We start from the raw sequence: 15,755 nt of genomic DNA, 5'->3' as shown, positions 1-15,755 counted from the left end.
TTGTATATTGACACCCTGAGATCTCAATATTACAGATTGTTTCCTTTTTTTTTCAATAACTGGTTTTGCTTCATAAGTATAGGCTGTTTGCAGGGTATAAGCAGATCAGGCATGAACATCAATAGTAGTCATTAGATTCAGCGTCCCTATACATAGTTTGACAGCGACAGTTACGATTCGTTCAATTCAGTTCTTACAATCTGCAACCGTCTAATACCTGTATCATTTATTGCTCAGCACTTGTATATGTGATCAAGGCACCCTTATACATCATCAGACAAGAATTCAGCGCACTAATATATTCAAATCGCAGCAGATAGCAGTCTAACTGGTATGTATGATTTCATTAAGATCTGAACGACAGAGCGAGAAATGGTATCAGCACAACAGCATTACAGTCCACTACTACTATTCAACATAGTTCACATCTATAATCATAGTAGCCAGAACGAACAGTATGAACGCAACAAGGTCTATCTCTAGCATAAAGAACAAATGTGTATGGGGCTTGTACCACCGCTATATCTCAAATACTGTATTTTAAGGGGCTTGTTCTCGCAGATCTCCGAGGCACATGACCCGATTACTCCTTTGATATGCAAGCGAACAGCCGTTCTCGCTCTTTCTTACTTTTGAAATAAAAATCGTGCAAATTTTTTTCCGGTTATTTTTAAAGTAATGATTTGCGTTTTCATTTACCCACAATCGTCTGAGGAGAAAAAATTTGAGTGGCTACATCTGCCTAGAAGTTTGTGCTTGTGTGGCGTCCTAAGATACAGCCGATTAATACGCTGAGCTGCAGTACAGGCCGTGCGTAGCTGCACAGTGTCCCGCACAGGTGTCGCCCCCAAACCTTAATTCTCAGTCAAGTTTTGCATCAGTTTTTTTTTTTTTCTTAGTCACGTTTTTCTTTTCTCTCGCTCAGTCGTTCATTCATATCTATTTGGTTTTAGTTGATAATACTAATTTGTGTTGTATTGTTATTAGACATATTTCTTTTGTGTATGAAGATGAATGTTGTTGCATATAGTGAGTGTTACTGGAAGTTGCACAGTGCAAATACTAACATGTCTAGATTGAAGTGCGAATGCCGTTGTCTCAATCTGTTCAGCACTCAAGTGCAAATCCAAGCAGGTCTACACCACCTGTGACATCGTCAACGTCATCGTCGAGTGGAACACGACAACGTAGTGCAATAGCATGTCGTTACTGTCGAAGACGGAAGGTATGTGTGTGTTTGAAGCGTGATTTGAATGAGATACTAACACGATATAGATTCGGTGTACAGGATACGACTCAAATCCTCAGGATTCCAGATGCACAAACTGTACAAAATTTAATCAGCAATGTATATTTACCCCGGTCTCAGCAGCTGTCGCTGTTCATAACAATGTTCATCAACATTCCTCATATTATGTTCCACCATATTCACTCCCACCAGTCAGATCTGTACGTGCTCATTCAGTCACGTCTATGACAGACCCAACAAACTACAGACATTCAAACACTTTATTACGACGGCCATCTCTGGAATCGTACTATCCACCATCGGCTCCTCAGCCTTCGCCACCACATCAGCATATTGATCTTGGACAAAGAGTGCCGAATTATGCGGTGTCAACTTATTCACCGACTCAGTCATACGAACCTCTACGACAGACGGTTAGTGTGAGTCCGAAAAGTACTTACGAGTCTTTTTATCGCTCCCAGGGTCCTCCACAACCGCTGCAATCACAACAACCGCAACAGCCACCACAACCTCCTCCACCACCAATATCCCAAAGGCGCCAAATTCATTCTGCAATCTTTACACCTCCTTCTGCGTCTGCATCTTACGCAGAAGGTGTCGTAAGCGCATACCAAATCCATGGTGGGACTCTTCCTCCTTATGACCAACGGTACTACGAGCATCCCCAGGTGCCTCCACCAATACCAATGCACAACTCACCTGTGCCTATAAAACCACCACAAACAGATCGACGAACAAGCGAGGCATCTCTTCGTCCAAGCATCTCAAATTTATTAGACCCAATGGGTGATACTGCGTCAAGCGTTCGACGAGATAGCAGATGATTATATTTTCTGTGTAACTTATGAGTGGTATTTTGGAGTAAACGGTTTTTGTCATTATGATTTTTTGAATGGATAATCTAAATTCAAGGCAAATTGTATTATACAAGTTTTACTTTTATAATATTCTGAATATTGTGTATGTGTAAAATGAAAGATAAGCGAATACTGGGATATCGGCATTGTGCGAAAAACCAACAGAAAAAACAAACGTCTCAAAACGGTAAAATGTTTCTCCCGATGACTCGCCGTAAGTTTAATTTAAACTTTATGGCTCGGGCTCTGTAAAGTTTTGCTCGAGTTTCGGATCAATGCCACTAATCGTCCGAACTGCGTCTTGGCTTACATTATCTGATCATTTAAACTATATAAAAATTCTTCTGTGGAGATATTGGAAATGAATAAAATTGGGCACAAGTGATGACTTCATAAATCTTTGAGATACGTTTACAGATTAAGACGGTTACGATGTTGCCCTAATCCTGTTCTGTTTGAGTGAACTTCATAGTATCTTTGAACCGTGCTCATAACAAGCTTTCAAAATAGTTATAAACTCTTGATTATTCTAACTCTTTAGTATAAATGATATTTGAAGTTCGTGCTGCCTAAGGCATAAACGGCTCAGTAAACATTGGAGTATTTGACTTTCGGCAATAATAACAGTAAACCCAGGGAGGCTGCTTGAATACTTTCACGCGGAATTCATCTTATGTGCTTCGAAGTTCTGTAATAAATTTTTATTGGCTTCCGGTCATACTGATGTATAATAGGTATCTTGATGTCGCAACCATTAAAGTTGATTTTCTTGACGATAGTAAGTATTCCATAATAGCGGCTAGAATGGAGCGTAACCTTCAGGGTCAGTTGGATCACAATGGCGTGGTACCTGATTTTCGACTTTGTACGCAAAACACTTAGAATGTAAATGTGTCTGATCTTCTGTATCCTTCAGAAGGTTTGCGCTATGTTCCTAGTATTGAATAAAGTGGCCTTAAATTTAATACAAACATTTTCTGATCTTGTATGGTAAGGTTCGATATAAATGGCGTATGAGAGGTAAGCGCAAGCGCTTCACAACCCAAATCGGTTACAATAGCAGCAGATTCCTCAATCGTCGCACTTGTGTGCCATCTGATTCAAATTTTGTTCAAAACAGTACCAGCGCACCAACCAACTAGCGGCACTATTCGCCTTTCCTCATCCGTTTGACAATGCCCAACTATTGATCGAACTGTTCAAATTCCTAAAAATCAATAATACCACGGCCAAAGCGATTAAAATTGTTGATATTCGCGATATAGTATATGAACAGACAGCAAAGAACAATGTAAAGAAAAAAATTGAAAACCTCACGACAGCCCAAATAGAGTCCGTTTTAGACTTCAAGGGGTAATTCTTATTGAAGCGGCGTCCGGGTAATGGATTCGAACCCACGTACGTCGCCAAGCAAAAAGTGGCTGCCACCTGTAATGGTGGGACATAAACGTAAAAATAAATACATTAGCGACTTCTTCAATAAGTATTTCCGTATTCTTGAAATAAACAGCTTCTCTATCGAGAAAGGCCTAGAGACGAGATGATTGATAGCTTAAACGGTTGATAAGCTACCGTGTGGGGGTACTCTGCCAGAATTAGGAAGCAGAATTCTAAATTTGAAAATTTGATGACAAAATCATAAAATTTATTATTGCCATTCATTCAATATTTCTTTCTTTAATCCAAAACACTGCTTAGAATCAAGAAAAAAACGCGTACTTTACGCGTACTTTTCAATTTATTCCAAGGCTCATCAAGGCTAAGGTAATGTAAATGAAAGACCCGTTACTACAAATGAGGAAAATGCTAGTTGGAATGGTGTGTAGGGAAGACACGCTGGAGCCAGTTAAAGCATATAAATACACATGTAATAAATCACGGTCTATACCAAGATCAAGAACATCTCGTGTGCTTTGCTCTTGCCTACAAGTTACAAACATGTGAAACAAATCTAAGGATTTTTTGATCTAAAAACGACACTTGGTCGCGATTTAATAATTTAAATTTACGTCAAAAAGACCTGGGGTAGCTCTACGTAAAGAAAATTAAATAAAGAAATATAATAGATATAATCTCGTCAGAGACTATCTTGGGTCCAAATTCACCTTGAATCCCTGCAAGGAAAAAATGGTTCTATAGTGTAGTCGGATATCACAGCGGATTCTGATATTGTCGGTAAATTCCGCTAACCCCTGTTCGAATCTGGGTGACTTGGTTTTTTACTTTTGCTTACAAATTGCTGACTAAGCGAATTGCTTTTTGCTTCAAAGATCACTGAATATAAGAAGTGTGGTTCACTAAAGAACATATTTCGTTGAAGTCAAGTTTTTGATTTCATTTGTATCATCAACAGTGATCTCGACTTTGTGTAGTGTATATAAGGTAGTGTGTAGTGTTGTGAGTTCAGCCAAAGAGCTGTTCGGGTCGAATAGGCTCACTAAATTTAATTTGACTTCCCAATTGTTTTTTGTTCGTATTGTGTTCGACAGAAATTGAAAATGATAGAGGAATCTTATGGTACACATGACCAACAGACTTTGACAATTACTTCATCTTCTTCTGTCAATTGGGTCGCGTATATTCATGGCGGAGCCTGGCGCGATCCTTTCATGACAAAGACAATGGGCTATAGTTTACTATCACACGTGCCCGAGACGTGGTCAGGTCTATCAATTGATTACAGGCTTTCTCCTGCTATTCAGCATCCGGCACATATCGACGATGTCATGACCGCGCTGGCGTACGTAGTAAAGAAATACAAGGTCGAGAAGGTTATTCTTGTTGGTCACTCTGCTGGAGCTTGTTTGGCTTTACAAGCACTAGCAAGATACTCAACTGATCCTCCGTCTTTTGAGATTTCTGCAATAGTTGGCGTTGAAGGCATATACGATTTTGCTGGACTGGTTGAAGAATATCCGGACTACTTGTCTTTCATCAATCCCGCTTTTGGAGGTCAATCTTTATGGGCTGCAGCTTCGCCTGCTGCCTTTGACTGGTCCTCATTATCACTGCCATATAGCCCAAAGGCGAGTTTAGAGATTTAATAATATACGTAACAATGTTGACGAAGCAGATTAAAATTGTCCAGTCGGTTCAAGACGAACTACTCACTATGGCTCAAGCTGACTCCATATGTCAATCTTTGCAGTCGTGGAACCCAGACTTAATCAAGATAGAAGGCGGGTCACATAACGAAACTGTTGACTCAATCGCGCTTCGAGATATCATAAACTCTTTATGTACATAAATTTAATACATTATTATACACGTAAAACGCGAAAACCAAACGCGTTGTCACGTGATCATGTTGTGTAATTGAATATTAGAATTATCTGCAATCGCTGACTCTGAAGCAGAATCAGCAAGATGCCGGAACTCGGTGAAGTCGCGCACATGGCGCATCTGTTGACGCGATATGCAAAGGGTAAGATTGTGACTGCGTTTAGTATCGACACCGCAGACACGATCGTGTTTCCTGCGATTGTCCCGACCGCAAAATATGTGAACCAGACCATCACCGATGTCGGTCGTCACGGTAAATATTTCTGGTTTGCGCTCACTACGAATCATTCTGCGGTTGACATTGTGTTGATGCATTTTGGGATGACCGGGTGGATCTCTTTCAACACCGATGTGGACTCTCATTTTTTCCCAATGGAGCGGTCGGTAAACGGGAAACGACCTGAAACCTATGCTGATCCGGCGAAGGCTCAATGGCCGCCAAAGTACACAAAGTTTGAAGTCAGTCTAGGCAACGATCTCAAGTTTGCGTTTACGGACCCGCGACGATTGGCCAGAGTACGGTTCATTGACGGAATTGAAGGAAATATCGAGGAAGAAGCAAAAAAACTTGAACCGCTTTGTCGGACAGGCACTGATTTTTCGAAACCGGATAGACTGAGTGAAGAGCAATTTACAGAGATATTGGAGAAGCGAAAGGTACCAGTCAAAGCGTTGCTGTTGGATCAAGCTGTATGTACTGGCGTAGGTAACTGGATGGCGTATGTTTTGCTTGTAAGTTCGCATACTGTTACTGATTGAAGTAGTGACGAGATTCTCTTCCAGGCACGGATACAGTATGTCTATTGTTTTTCTAGACCTGGCAAAAACCTAACATTACAGTCCCATGCAGCGAGGAAACACTCTCTCACCCGAAACCAAATCATTACTTTACAAATGCTTATGCGAAGTGTGCGAACTTACAGTCAAGCTCGAGGCTGACAGTTCAAAGTTCCCAGAATCATGGTTGATGACGTACCGGTGGAGTAAGCGCAAGAAATCTGACGACAGACAAACCACGGCAGATGGGTATACAGTTGATTTCCTGACTGTTGGTGGACGGACGAGCTGTTTTGTGCCAGAACTGCAGGTTTACACTGGAGACGACTCATTGGCTTTACAATCACCAAAATCAAAAGATGCGAGCAAGTCGAAGCAGCCAAAGGAACCCAAAAAAGAGCAGGAATCAAAGAAAAAAATGAACGAAGCGCAGAAAGAGAAGAGAGAAAATAAGCGGAAAATAAATGAAGACATAAAAACAAAGGACGAAATGATACGGAATGGAAGGGTAACAAGAAGTAGAGCGAAAAGGTAGAAAAGAAGAGACAAAGCCTCAGATCGGTTTTTGTGAATTGTGAATTGTTTTTCCACACATGCTAATCGAAATCAGCAAGATTCAGAATTGCAGGATTTGCATTTGATCATCTTTGGCAGTAAATAAAAAAATTATAAAATAACAAGGAAAACAATATAAAAATGATAGATGAAATGTATTGTTTATCTTTACTGCTCTTCATTATTGCCCATGAAACTTCTAGCTCTAGTCACTTGTTAGTCATATAAAAGTCAGCATAAAAGAGAGATACATACAAGTTGGCAATATTTGGGTCATTCATCATCTCCTGCATGCTAGGCATGTTGCCACCCCGAAAACGATCAGCCATAGATCTAACCGATGGATTGTTAAGCAGTCCTTGCATGGCTCCCGGGTTAGACATGAACTGCTGAGCCATTTGAGCAATCTGTGGGTTATTCATGAGAGAGCCAAAGTCCATTCCTCCAGCCCCGCCGGCACCTCCTCCAAACATTCCAGCCAAACTTGAAAGATCCGGGAACCCACCCGCTCCACCAGCTGGGGGAGTCGTGGCAGCAGCACGGGAAGTGTCTTCAGGCACAGCTGACTCGAGGTCTTCTTCGACTCGGGCCTTGGCTGTTTCATATCCCCGGCGCATAAAATCAGATCCACCGTTACCTTCAATCTCAATTCCCTTCCCGTACGCAGCCATGGCAGCTTCAGCGTCACCAAGCGCGAACTTGGCCAGTCCAAGACGCGAGTAAGCCTTTGCGTAGTTGACATCAATGGCAAGGGCGGATTCAGCATCAGCGACAGCTAGTTCATGCTGACCAGACGACGAATAAGCAGCAGCCCGATTTGAGTAGTAAATCTTGTTTGTCGGGTCAAGCGCAATCGCCTTTGTGTATGCGTCAATCGCAGCCTTGTAATCTCTTTGAGCAACAAATCTATTGCCCTCGCCTTTCAGTACCTCAGCTTTCTCTTTATCAGCAGCAGTAGGTGCAGCAGGTGCAGCGGCAGCAGGCTCAGGAGTCGATGTAGTGTCCGCAGCGGCCTTTGCACGAGAATCTCTCACTTTTTCGAATGCTTGGAAAATTGAAAGAAGTGACTGCTGTCCAAGGACAGTGTTGCGCCGATCAAGATCAACCTTGAAAACGTCACTCAAGCACTGAATTGCGACCTCGACCGAGTCGACGTCGTCTTCAGGCAGAGAACCATCGTGAATTTGTTGCTGCAAGAAATCTACGATTCCAAGTGCAAGATCAGACGTCGAAGATTGCATTGTGATTGGTGAAGAATGTCAAGGAAGTCTTTTTAGCGACTACGAAGAATATTTTGAGTTGGAAGAAATCTATTGCACAAGGGCTAGGGTTATTCTATCTAAAAAATGGCCATCGCGTTTGGAGGAGACGAAACTGCACCAATTGCGTTAAATGGAACAGATGAAAAGAAAAATGAGTACCGGTCATGCTTTTTGCAAAGCTCAGAAAGACCATCAAGATCAAAGAGCTCGCCGATTGGAACACCCCAGCCCGCAAGGACAGTTTGATGTAAAGACATGAGATGGTCAGGGTTTTTATTTGGGAACAATTCCCAACCAATTGCATCACTTACAATGGCAGTGAAATGGTTATCCCAGATAAACCGAAGTAGTGCTTCAGATTGAATCATTCCGGCATGAGTTGGGGGAGACAATGTGCGATAGTTCTCCTTCCATTCCGTCGACTTGGTCATCCACTCCTTAGTCACCCCGAGTCGCACTAGGAGAATGTCTCCGGGTTCAAATTTGACATTGTACCTCTCAGCAACCTTGAGTAAGTCTTCAACTGGGATTCCGTAGTAGTCAAAGGTTGAATATGTAATGCCTTGTTCCTCTGCCCAAGAAGCATAGTCCAAAAGCACACCTCTACCAGCAATGCCCTGTTTAGACCAGCTATGCAAACTCAATCTTGTTCCTTCTTGAATTTCATGCGCCGAGGTGCCGCCATGCCAGACTGCAGCCTTATCTGGATCATCGACAGTCATGTACTCCTGTCTTGGGCCAAATTCATGAGACAGCATCTGCGAATGATGTCTAAAACCATCCCACTGCGAACTCTGTTGCGGGTTCATTCTGTACTCATCGTCAAATGAGAAGGGGTAAGTGACCCATTTGTATTGTATGTCAAACTGAATTCGTTTGAAGTTCGGGTAGTCGAGCATATGGAACTCCCACCCAAGACCAACTCTTTCTCCAGTTTTGACCTCTTTGGCTACTGTACGCGCTACCAAGTCAGGCGTGAGCATATTAAGCATTCCAAGAGACTCTTCGTCTGAGCCTGGCGGGCCCCATGCACCCCAAAATCGCAATGTCGGCAACAAATCGTCATAAGAAGGAAAATCGTCAAATGACTGTGGTCGATGACGAGGCACAAAATTCTCTTTTGTTACAAAAACACTCATTTTCAACTGTTCAGTATCAATTGAGTGCAATCCCCATTTAGATATAATAAGAAGTAATGAAACCCTACAATTGCTGACTCGGATATTATCCCTGAAACAAATTAAACCTTCAATGCTATCGTACAACCAATCCCCGTGACTTTCTCCGCAATTTTGCGATAAAACCGCTGTACAAAAATAACGACGTATTACATTTAGCGCGGGATATGACGTCTGAACGGAGAAAATGCCGCTCTTTTGTCATGTGAGATTAAACGGATACGTCAAAGTGTAGTGATCGCCAATGTCTCATCCCGCATAATTAAGATTGAGCCAAGCTTCCATTTGACTCTTGGTCCCACAATAACTGAATGTGGGGTTTCAACGCACTCACTTAGCCACTCGGGCGTTATGCATACAGTCGATTCCAAATATTTTCAGCGGGATTCGCTGAGTATTTATCTGACTTATACCACCCCTGCTCTACTTTTTCATGTTTTCATTCTGATCCTGTAATTCTTACAATGTTCAACTACAGAGCATACATCATTGCAATCACTGCGTCAATCGGCGCGTTTTTGTTTGGATATGACACTGGGTTTATTGGTGGTGCCGTGAATTTGCCATCTTTCGAGCGCGATTTCGGCATCACGCCGCAAAATAGAGCAAACACGTCAGCCAATATCGTCGCCACTCTCCAGGCGGGGTGTTTCTTTGGCACAGTCGCAATGTCGATTGGTGCGAAATACATTGGACGCACTCGAGCTCTTGGGCTCGCGTCTTTCGTGTTTCTAATTGGTGCCATCGTGCAGTGCGTGACAGCTAGCTCGGTCGGCGTGATGTATGGGGGTAGAATTATTGCAGGACTTGGAATCGGTGCGTCCAGTATGCTCGTGCCGTCATATGTTGCTGAAATTGCTCCTCGTTTCTTACGTGGCAAGCTTACTACGTTTTACGCCTTTATGCTCTACTTTTCAATCATGGTGTCATACTGGGTTGACTACGGATGCAAGTTAGGACTGCCGGCTACTGGGTTTTGGCAGTGGCGTGTTCCTATTATTTTGCAGGTTGTTCCCGGAGTTGGATTACTCGTTGGGTCTTTGTTTTTAAAGGAATCTCCTCGGTGGCTGATTACCCGTGGGCGTAACGAAGAAGCGTTAAAAAATCTGGCTTACGTCAACATGAAAAAGGTAGACCATCCCGACATTATTGCCGAATACTCTGAAATTTTTGAATCCTCTGAACAAGAATTACGCGAAACCGAAGGAGCGTCGTGGAAAGAACTTTTCAATCCGAGATTTCGAAACCAAGCGTTCATTTGCTTCTTAATCATGCTCTGTCAACAACTGACTGGCACGATTGCTTTTACTTACTACGCTCCTCAGCTATTTCAGTCCGTTGGTTTATCTTCAACGTCATCTTCGTTATTTGCGACCGGAATTTACGGTATAGTCAAAGTTGTCGCAGCGATGATCTCACTTTTTTTCGTCGTCGACAAGGTCGGTCGCCGCGTGCCGCTAATCATCGGTGCGCTGGTAATGGGTACTTGTTTGCTTATCCTCGCCATTCTCAACACGACCAAACCTCCAAGCGATAACGGCGGCGTCATCTCAGGCGCGTCGATCGCAATGATGGTCATGATTTACCTCTATGTCATTGGTTTTGCGTCCACATGGGGCCCGATCCCATTCGCCGTCATTTCCGAAATCTGCCCAAACAGAATCAGAGGATACTCGGTCGGAATCGGACTTGCGACCCAATGGGCTTTTAACTACGCGCTCACTCGAACAATTCCACTCGCGCTGAGCAATATCGGGTGGCGCACATTCCTGATGCTTTCAATCTGGAACTACTCGCTCGTACTGTTCACTCTTTTTGTCATCCGCGAAACAAAGCATTATCCGCTTGAGGAAATAGAAGAGCTCTTCACAACAGGATTATTTCTGCCTTGGCGACAGGCCCTCAAGATCAGGCACGAACCTTACGATAACTCACGTCGCCAGAACTTAGACGACGCAGATCGCGAGATGAAGGAAAATGCAGAACATATTGAAAAAGCTCGCGTTCTTGAAGACATGGTTGAGACCTAAAATGAAAACATTAAATATTGGGAATTGGAGTTAGTTTACTTATGCTACGTGTAGCCCTAATTGACCCTTATGCGGCTCAAAATACGTCTCCAGCTTTAAATTCTAAAAATTCTGTATACTACATCTGAATCAAAACTTTATCTTATTCAGTGCCGCTTTCATGCCTTTCAACCTAACCTTTTCCCATTTCATCTTCTCAGTCGCGTACTCCTTTATGATGCGCATGACCTCAATCTCATGCATTTCGTTAAACCCACCTAGTTCAGACGCCAGTACTGTCTGGCTGTATCTGATTTCCGACCCGAGACGCGAGATCTCGGCTTCTGCGGTCCTGATATTCAGTGTCGCGTCGTTCGCGTATCGTGACCTGGTTTCGTTTAGAAGACCGAGAGGGAACCGCGTCGACGAACGGTTGAGTGACGTTTGAAACTTTTGCAGTTGACTTGACTGAGCTGCGAGCGCATCGATCAGCTTGTTTGGCCGCGTCAATGATTCCATCACCGCCGTCACTGCAGCGTAACAGGTTCGCAACTCCTGCACAAATATGTCCAGATGTGTATCAGTCTGTTGACAAGTAAGCTTGACGATATCAAAAACAAGGCGAGTACACTTACAACTTGATAGAGATTTGCAAACTCAGTCAACGTGTCTATAAATTGCAAAGGCAAAAATGATACAGTCCGCATATATCCTTGCAGAATCAGGTACGCTTCCGCCAAGTCCAGTCGTTTGTGATGCATTCCATGAGCGGCGTTGACGACATGCAAAAACGGCTGTTCAAGATTATTCATCTCTCGCAACGCATGATTAAAAAACACGACCGCCTCATCGGTGTTCTCTAGCGGCGGATAGTCTTCCTCCAGCATATCTTTTCGACTCTCAAACTTCTGCTTGCTTCGTTTTTCAGAAAGTTCACGCGAAAAGTCAGACACTAAGAAAAACTCCCACAGCAACTCATGAGTTGAAAACGATGGATGCAGTAAAAGTGTGCGCATGAAAGAGTCTAGACGGTACTGCACTTCTCGAGCTACGGATTTGGCTGGCCTCGTCGGTATTATGGCGAATGGATTATGTGGGATCGGAATCGTTGGCATCCATGACGCAGGCATTTCATACCGCAGCCATCGTTCAACAAACGTGAAGTCCGTGTAACTTCTTCTAACGGACGTTATTGATTGTCGCGAAGGCGGCACGCCAGACTTGATTATAAAATGGACACTATCGTCCAGCAGATATCCTCTCAGCACTGAAGTAATGCGGCCATCTTTGACAGGAGCCTGGCGGAATAATGTGATGTCATCTATTCGTGACCTTATATTTTCGTCCTTTGCAAGCTCGGCAGCACAAAGACCGCGGAAATTACGCCGCGAAATGTCGACCTCGGGTATACTCGTCATCAATTCGATCGCTGAGATTCGTGAGAATTTGCTATTTACCATCAACGGCGTCAAACCCTTATCGTTGACTCGGTTCAAATCAATGTCACAGATGCTGAGCAGTAACTTGAGCGATGGGATGTCTTTCATAATGTGTAATAAAGTGTTGCCTTTTGAATCGACGTGATCTAAAAACCGTAGACCACCGCCTCCAATTTGATACTTAGTCGCAGCATCGACTCCCATCTTAACAAGCTCTGTGTATCGGGTATGGTCATAGGATCGGCAAAGTGCAAACAACGGCGTTTGTCCATTTTGATCTCTGTCTGCCCAGACAATCAGATTTCCAAATGCAGTGATTAGGTCGGGTATATTAAATAAGTAGTGACCGATCGAGCGCTGCCATTCGTCCTTTCTAGAGAAATATTTCTTCATGTCTTCTTGACCATAGTTTTCCGATAAAACTGTCCACACAGCATCAACAGTCTCCTGGTCTCCTGTTTGCAATGCAGCAGATAATAGTGTAGTCTGTTTACCATTCTGGTCTTTCAGAATAGCTTCAATCGGAAACACGTCACGCTTTGACAACAAATGCTTGAGTGTGTTTACATTTTTTACCGGTGCTTGCACGGCCATCATGATGGCACTCTCTCCTAATGAGTTTCGACTCTGATAGACCTGTTCTAAAGATTCGATTTCAGAAACATCAATGCCTCCTGCTCCAAAGTACTCGCCCGGATTCTCAAATGCGGGTGCAAGATCCTTTCCGTCGCGTATTGCCTTCCAAAACAATTGGTTCGCGCTCGACACTACGGCCAGCTTTGAACTGTTGTTCATAATGTGAAAAATGACGGCTTCAAATGTAGACAGTGCGTAACCAACCTCACCGGTGTCGACATCCATAAACGAGAAGTTGCGCATATAAAATAAATGCGAATCCAGATTATCCAGTTTTGACCAAGTCACAACAATGATCATTAAGCTGACCAGCACATCAGCACTCATATTTGATTGAGCTACTGACTTTTCTTTGCTTTCCTTTGTAGACGCCGCATCTTCATCACCATTATTGTCTGAATCCGATGGCGGCACGACTCCAAGATTTCGCAAAATTTTCACCAGGTCATCAACTTGAGCACGTGCATTATCTGACTTACTTAACTTTTCAAGATCGGTTACTGCTGTCATGACCATGCGTTCAATTGAGTCACCATCTTCGACCCAATAAGGTTGGATCCCAAGTTGACCTAATCCAACACACTTCATATTCTTAACAGCTGCGCTAATTATGGAATCCTTTAAAGACCGCAGAACAGTAAGCCGCGGCCATATTTTGCTATGCAGGTGTGTACCGACGTAATCCTCGAGCATTTTCTCAATCTCAGGGCCAGTTAAACCGGTCGAGCTAGCCATGGCGTTCACCACCGAATGGTCAATCGCCTGAAATAACGCGATACCCTTCTCCATTACTTCTTCAATCATTGTCACCAAGTCAGGTTCAGTCGCGTCGGAGCAATTGAAACTTTCAAACACCTGTATGAGTGGTCCCTGCATTTGTCGACCGATCAACGGGAACTCGGACAACAATTGACTAAACGTTGTGACCAGTATTGTAGCATGAGCTCCATTAATTTTCGGCGGAAGACTCGGTAAAGCTCTGAAATCATATAATGGCTGTGCGGTTCCAATTAGTGGGCGTGAAATGTAATATACAAGAAACTGTGTGTCGTAAGGCAACAGATCGGATGTTGTTGTATAGACTCTATCTGCCAATATCCGAGCCCGTGTCACCGATTTAAATCCTATTTAATCAGTTCTGAAATTGCTATTTTGTAACAATTGTATCAAACCTTTGCTGGAAAGCACCGTGTCATCGCGAATTAGTATACTTTTCTGATTTAAAGTCCAGAATATCCTTGACTGGCCCGCAGCTTTGGCGGACACACCAATTTTAATTATATGAGCTGCCAAAAAGTCTTCATGCTTGCACAGTTCAGCAAACGGTGTCCCGGTCTCTGAATCTATGGTGAAGAGTAGCGACGCAGTGATGGGCACAAGCAAGACGTAATTCCGAGGCGATTGCAGTGCGGTTGCGAGATCCCGAGTACGCGGGGTGTGTGGAAGTGGGTGAAAAAGCGCAGCTAAAAACGGATTGAGCGGCGGTTTGTCCATGCCGAAAGATTAGACCGGGCCTTTTGATGTAAGTCGTAGTGGGTATATCGATGCGGTTTAAGGCCGCAGTGGAAGTATATTAGACAGCAGAAAATGTCATATGAGCAGAGTAAATGAAACAAAAAACACTTGAAAATACTCGATTCTACCTCGGAATCGTACACCAACCGCAGATCCCTTAAATCACGTTGAATTGGACCGTGAAGTGCCAGCGAATTTCATGAATGTATGGAGGCTTAGGCACGCAAAGCGACGATTACGTGGAAGTGTTACCCGGCTGCAAGATAACAGGCAAAATTACACCAACTTACACAGTTTCTATTTACAAAGTCATTGTTCTGGCTCTTTACTATTCCTGTTGTAATTTTACTGGAATTTTTTGTGATTAGTAGTGACTATATACTTAAATGGAAAGGCTTGTGGTAGTAGCACTGTGAAGGCAAAGAAGAAAGGCATGTCAAATAGAAGTCGAAATAACTCTGCTAGACTGTCCAAATCTGATTTAAATTGAATTATTATTTACTAGGCTTTTTTCTGAAAGACTGTTCGTTTTTGCTGCTGTTACTGCTGCTAAATCTGAATAAAATACCTATTTGATCCTTGGTCTAAACAGGCAACCTCACTTTCTAGATACGGAGAGGCACGTTCATCAAACTCACAAATGACTTTATGGATATTGAATTTCATTGTGACTTTGTGCTGATTGCTAGTAAGCCTGTGATAAGCTGCCTGCTTCTACGACTATGTCTTTTTTCCGGTTTTTGTTGTATAGGTTACGAGCCAGACTGACTCATAGCTTCTATTCGCATCGTCAAATATACGAACAAATGAATAGATCAATCTTATGAAGCCTGTTGAGTATAACGTGCAGCTGTTTAACGGTATCATTTGTGTCGCAGATGTCGTGGGCTATAATAAATATGTCTATATCCGCTATAAGTCTTCCACCGTTGTTTTCGTTCTATTGCGGAAAATACACAGGATGCAGATAATGTCGTGAAAGTGGAAATGATGCGC

General features: G+C 43.1%; 7 protein-coding genes and 1 non-coding gene across 8 annotated transcripts; 5 read left to right on the top strand and 3 right to left on the bottom strand.

Annotated features, from left to right (window-relative positions):
• Positions 1 to 1,014: 1,014 nt before the first annotated feature.
• On the top strand, positions 1,015 to 2,073 carry V1512DRAFT_245599 (uncharacterized protein; the record flags this gene model as incomplete). Its single annotated transcript, XM_066914382.1, has 3 exons — positions 1,015 to 1,029; positions 1,076 to 1,225; positions 1,276 to 2,073. The coding sequence occupies 3 exons, from the start codon at positions 1,015 to 1,017 to the stop codon at positions 2,071 to 2,073; spliced, it is 963 nt and encodes a 320-aa protein (XP_066773507.1).
• Positions 2,074 to 4,235: 2,162 nt separating this feature from the next.
• On the top strand, positions 4,236 to 4,319 carry V1512DRAFT_t15. Its single transcript has one exon. It is a non-coding gene; the product is annotated as a tRNA-Gln (tRNA).
• Positions 4,320 to 4,514: 195 nt separating this feature from the next.
• V1512DRAFT_257856 (Alpha/Beta hydrolase protein) lies at positions 4,515 to 5,426 on the top strand. Its single transcript, XM_066915324.1, has 2 exons — positions 4,515 to 5,132; positions 5,180 to 5,426. Exons 1-2 carry the CDS (start codon positions 4,605 to 4,607, stop codon positions 5,351 to 5,353), a joined length of 702 nt encoding a protein of 233 aa, XP_066773506.1. The 5' UTR covers positions 4,515 to 4,604; the 3' UTR covers positions 5,354 to 5,426.
• Positions 5,424 to 6,860, top strand: V1512DRAFT_257855 (Formamidopyrimidine-DNA glycosylase N-terminal domain-containing protein). The gene is made up of 3 exons (XM_066915323.1): positions 5,424 to 6,107; positions 6,153 to 6,182; positions 6,229 to 6,860. Exons 1-3 carry the CDS (start codon positions 5,473 to 5,475, stop codon positions 6,698 to 6,700), a joined length of 1,137 nt encoding a protein of 378 aa, XP_066773505.1. The 5' UTR covers positions 5,424 to 5,472; the 3' UTR covers positions 6,701 to 6,860.
• Positions 6,861 to 6,888: 28 nt separating this feature from the next.
• Positions 6,889 to 7,961, bottom strand: V1512DRAFT_269613 (uncharacterized protein; the record flags this gene model as incomplete). The annotated part of the gene is made up of 2 exons (XM_066917579.1): positions 6,889 to 6,925; positions 6,976 to 7,961. 2 exons carry the CDS (start codon positions 7,959 to 7,961, stop codon positions 6,889 to 6,891), a joined length of 1,023 nt encoding a protein of 340 aa, XP_066773504.1.
• Positions 7,962 to 8,012: 51 nt separating this feature from the next.
• Positions 8,013 to 9,160, bottom strand: V1512DRAFT_257852 (uncharacterized protein). The gene has a single exon (XM_066915322.1). The coding sequence runs from the start codon at positions 9,119 to 9,121 to the stop codon at positions 8,060 to 8,062; it is 1,062 nt and encodes a 353-aa protein (XP_066773503.1). The 5' UTR covers positions 9,122 to 9,160; the 3' UTR covers positions 8,013 to 8,059.
• A 95-nt stretch (positions 9,161 to 9,255) lies between these two features.
• On the top strand, positions 9,256 to 11,339 carry V1512DRAFT_257851 (general substrate transporter). The gene has a single exon (XM_066915321.1). The coding sequence runs from the start codon at positions 9,625 to 9,627 to the stop codon at positions 11,188 to 11,190; it is 1,566 nt and encodes a 521-aa protein (XP_066773502.1). The 5' UTR covers positions 9,256 to 9,624; the 3' UTR covers positions 11,191 to 11,339.
• Positions 11,278 to 14,957, bottom strand: V1512DRAFT_257850 (uncharacterized protein). Its single transcript, XM_066915320.1, has 3 exons — positions 14,417 to 14,957; positions 11,805 to 14,368; positions 11,278 to 11,754 (listed from the first exon to the last, which is right to left on the bottom strand). Exons 1-3 carry the CDS (start codon positions 14,736 to 14,738, stop codon positions 11,320 to 11,322), a joined length of 3,321 nt encoding a protein of 1,106 aa, XP_066773501.1. The 5' UTR covers positions 14,739 to 14,957; the 3' UTR covers positions 11,278 to 11,319.
• Positions 14,958 to 15,755: the final 798 nt, after the last annotated feature.

Source organism: Lipomyces arxii (assembly GCF_038497795.1).
Source record: "Lipomyces arxii strain Phaff 12-163 unplaced genomic scaffold V1512scaffold_2, whole genome shotgun sequence".
Classification (NCBI taxonomy): Eukaryota; Fungi; Ascomycota; class Lipomycetes; order Lipomycetales; family Lipomycetaceae; genus Lipomyces; species Lipomyces arxii.
The sequence above is the reverse complement of the archived record's forward strand: the minus strand, read 5'-3'. Positions and strand labels throughout refer to the sequence as shown.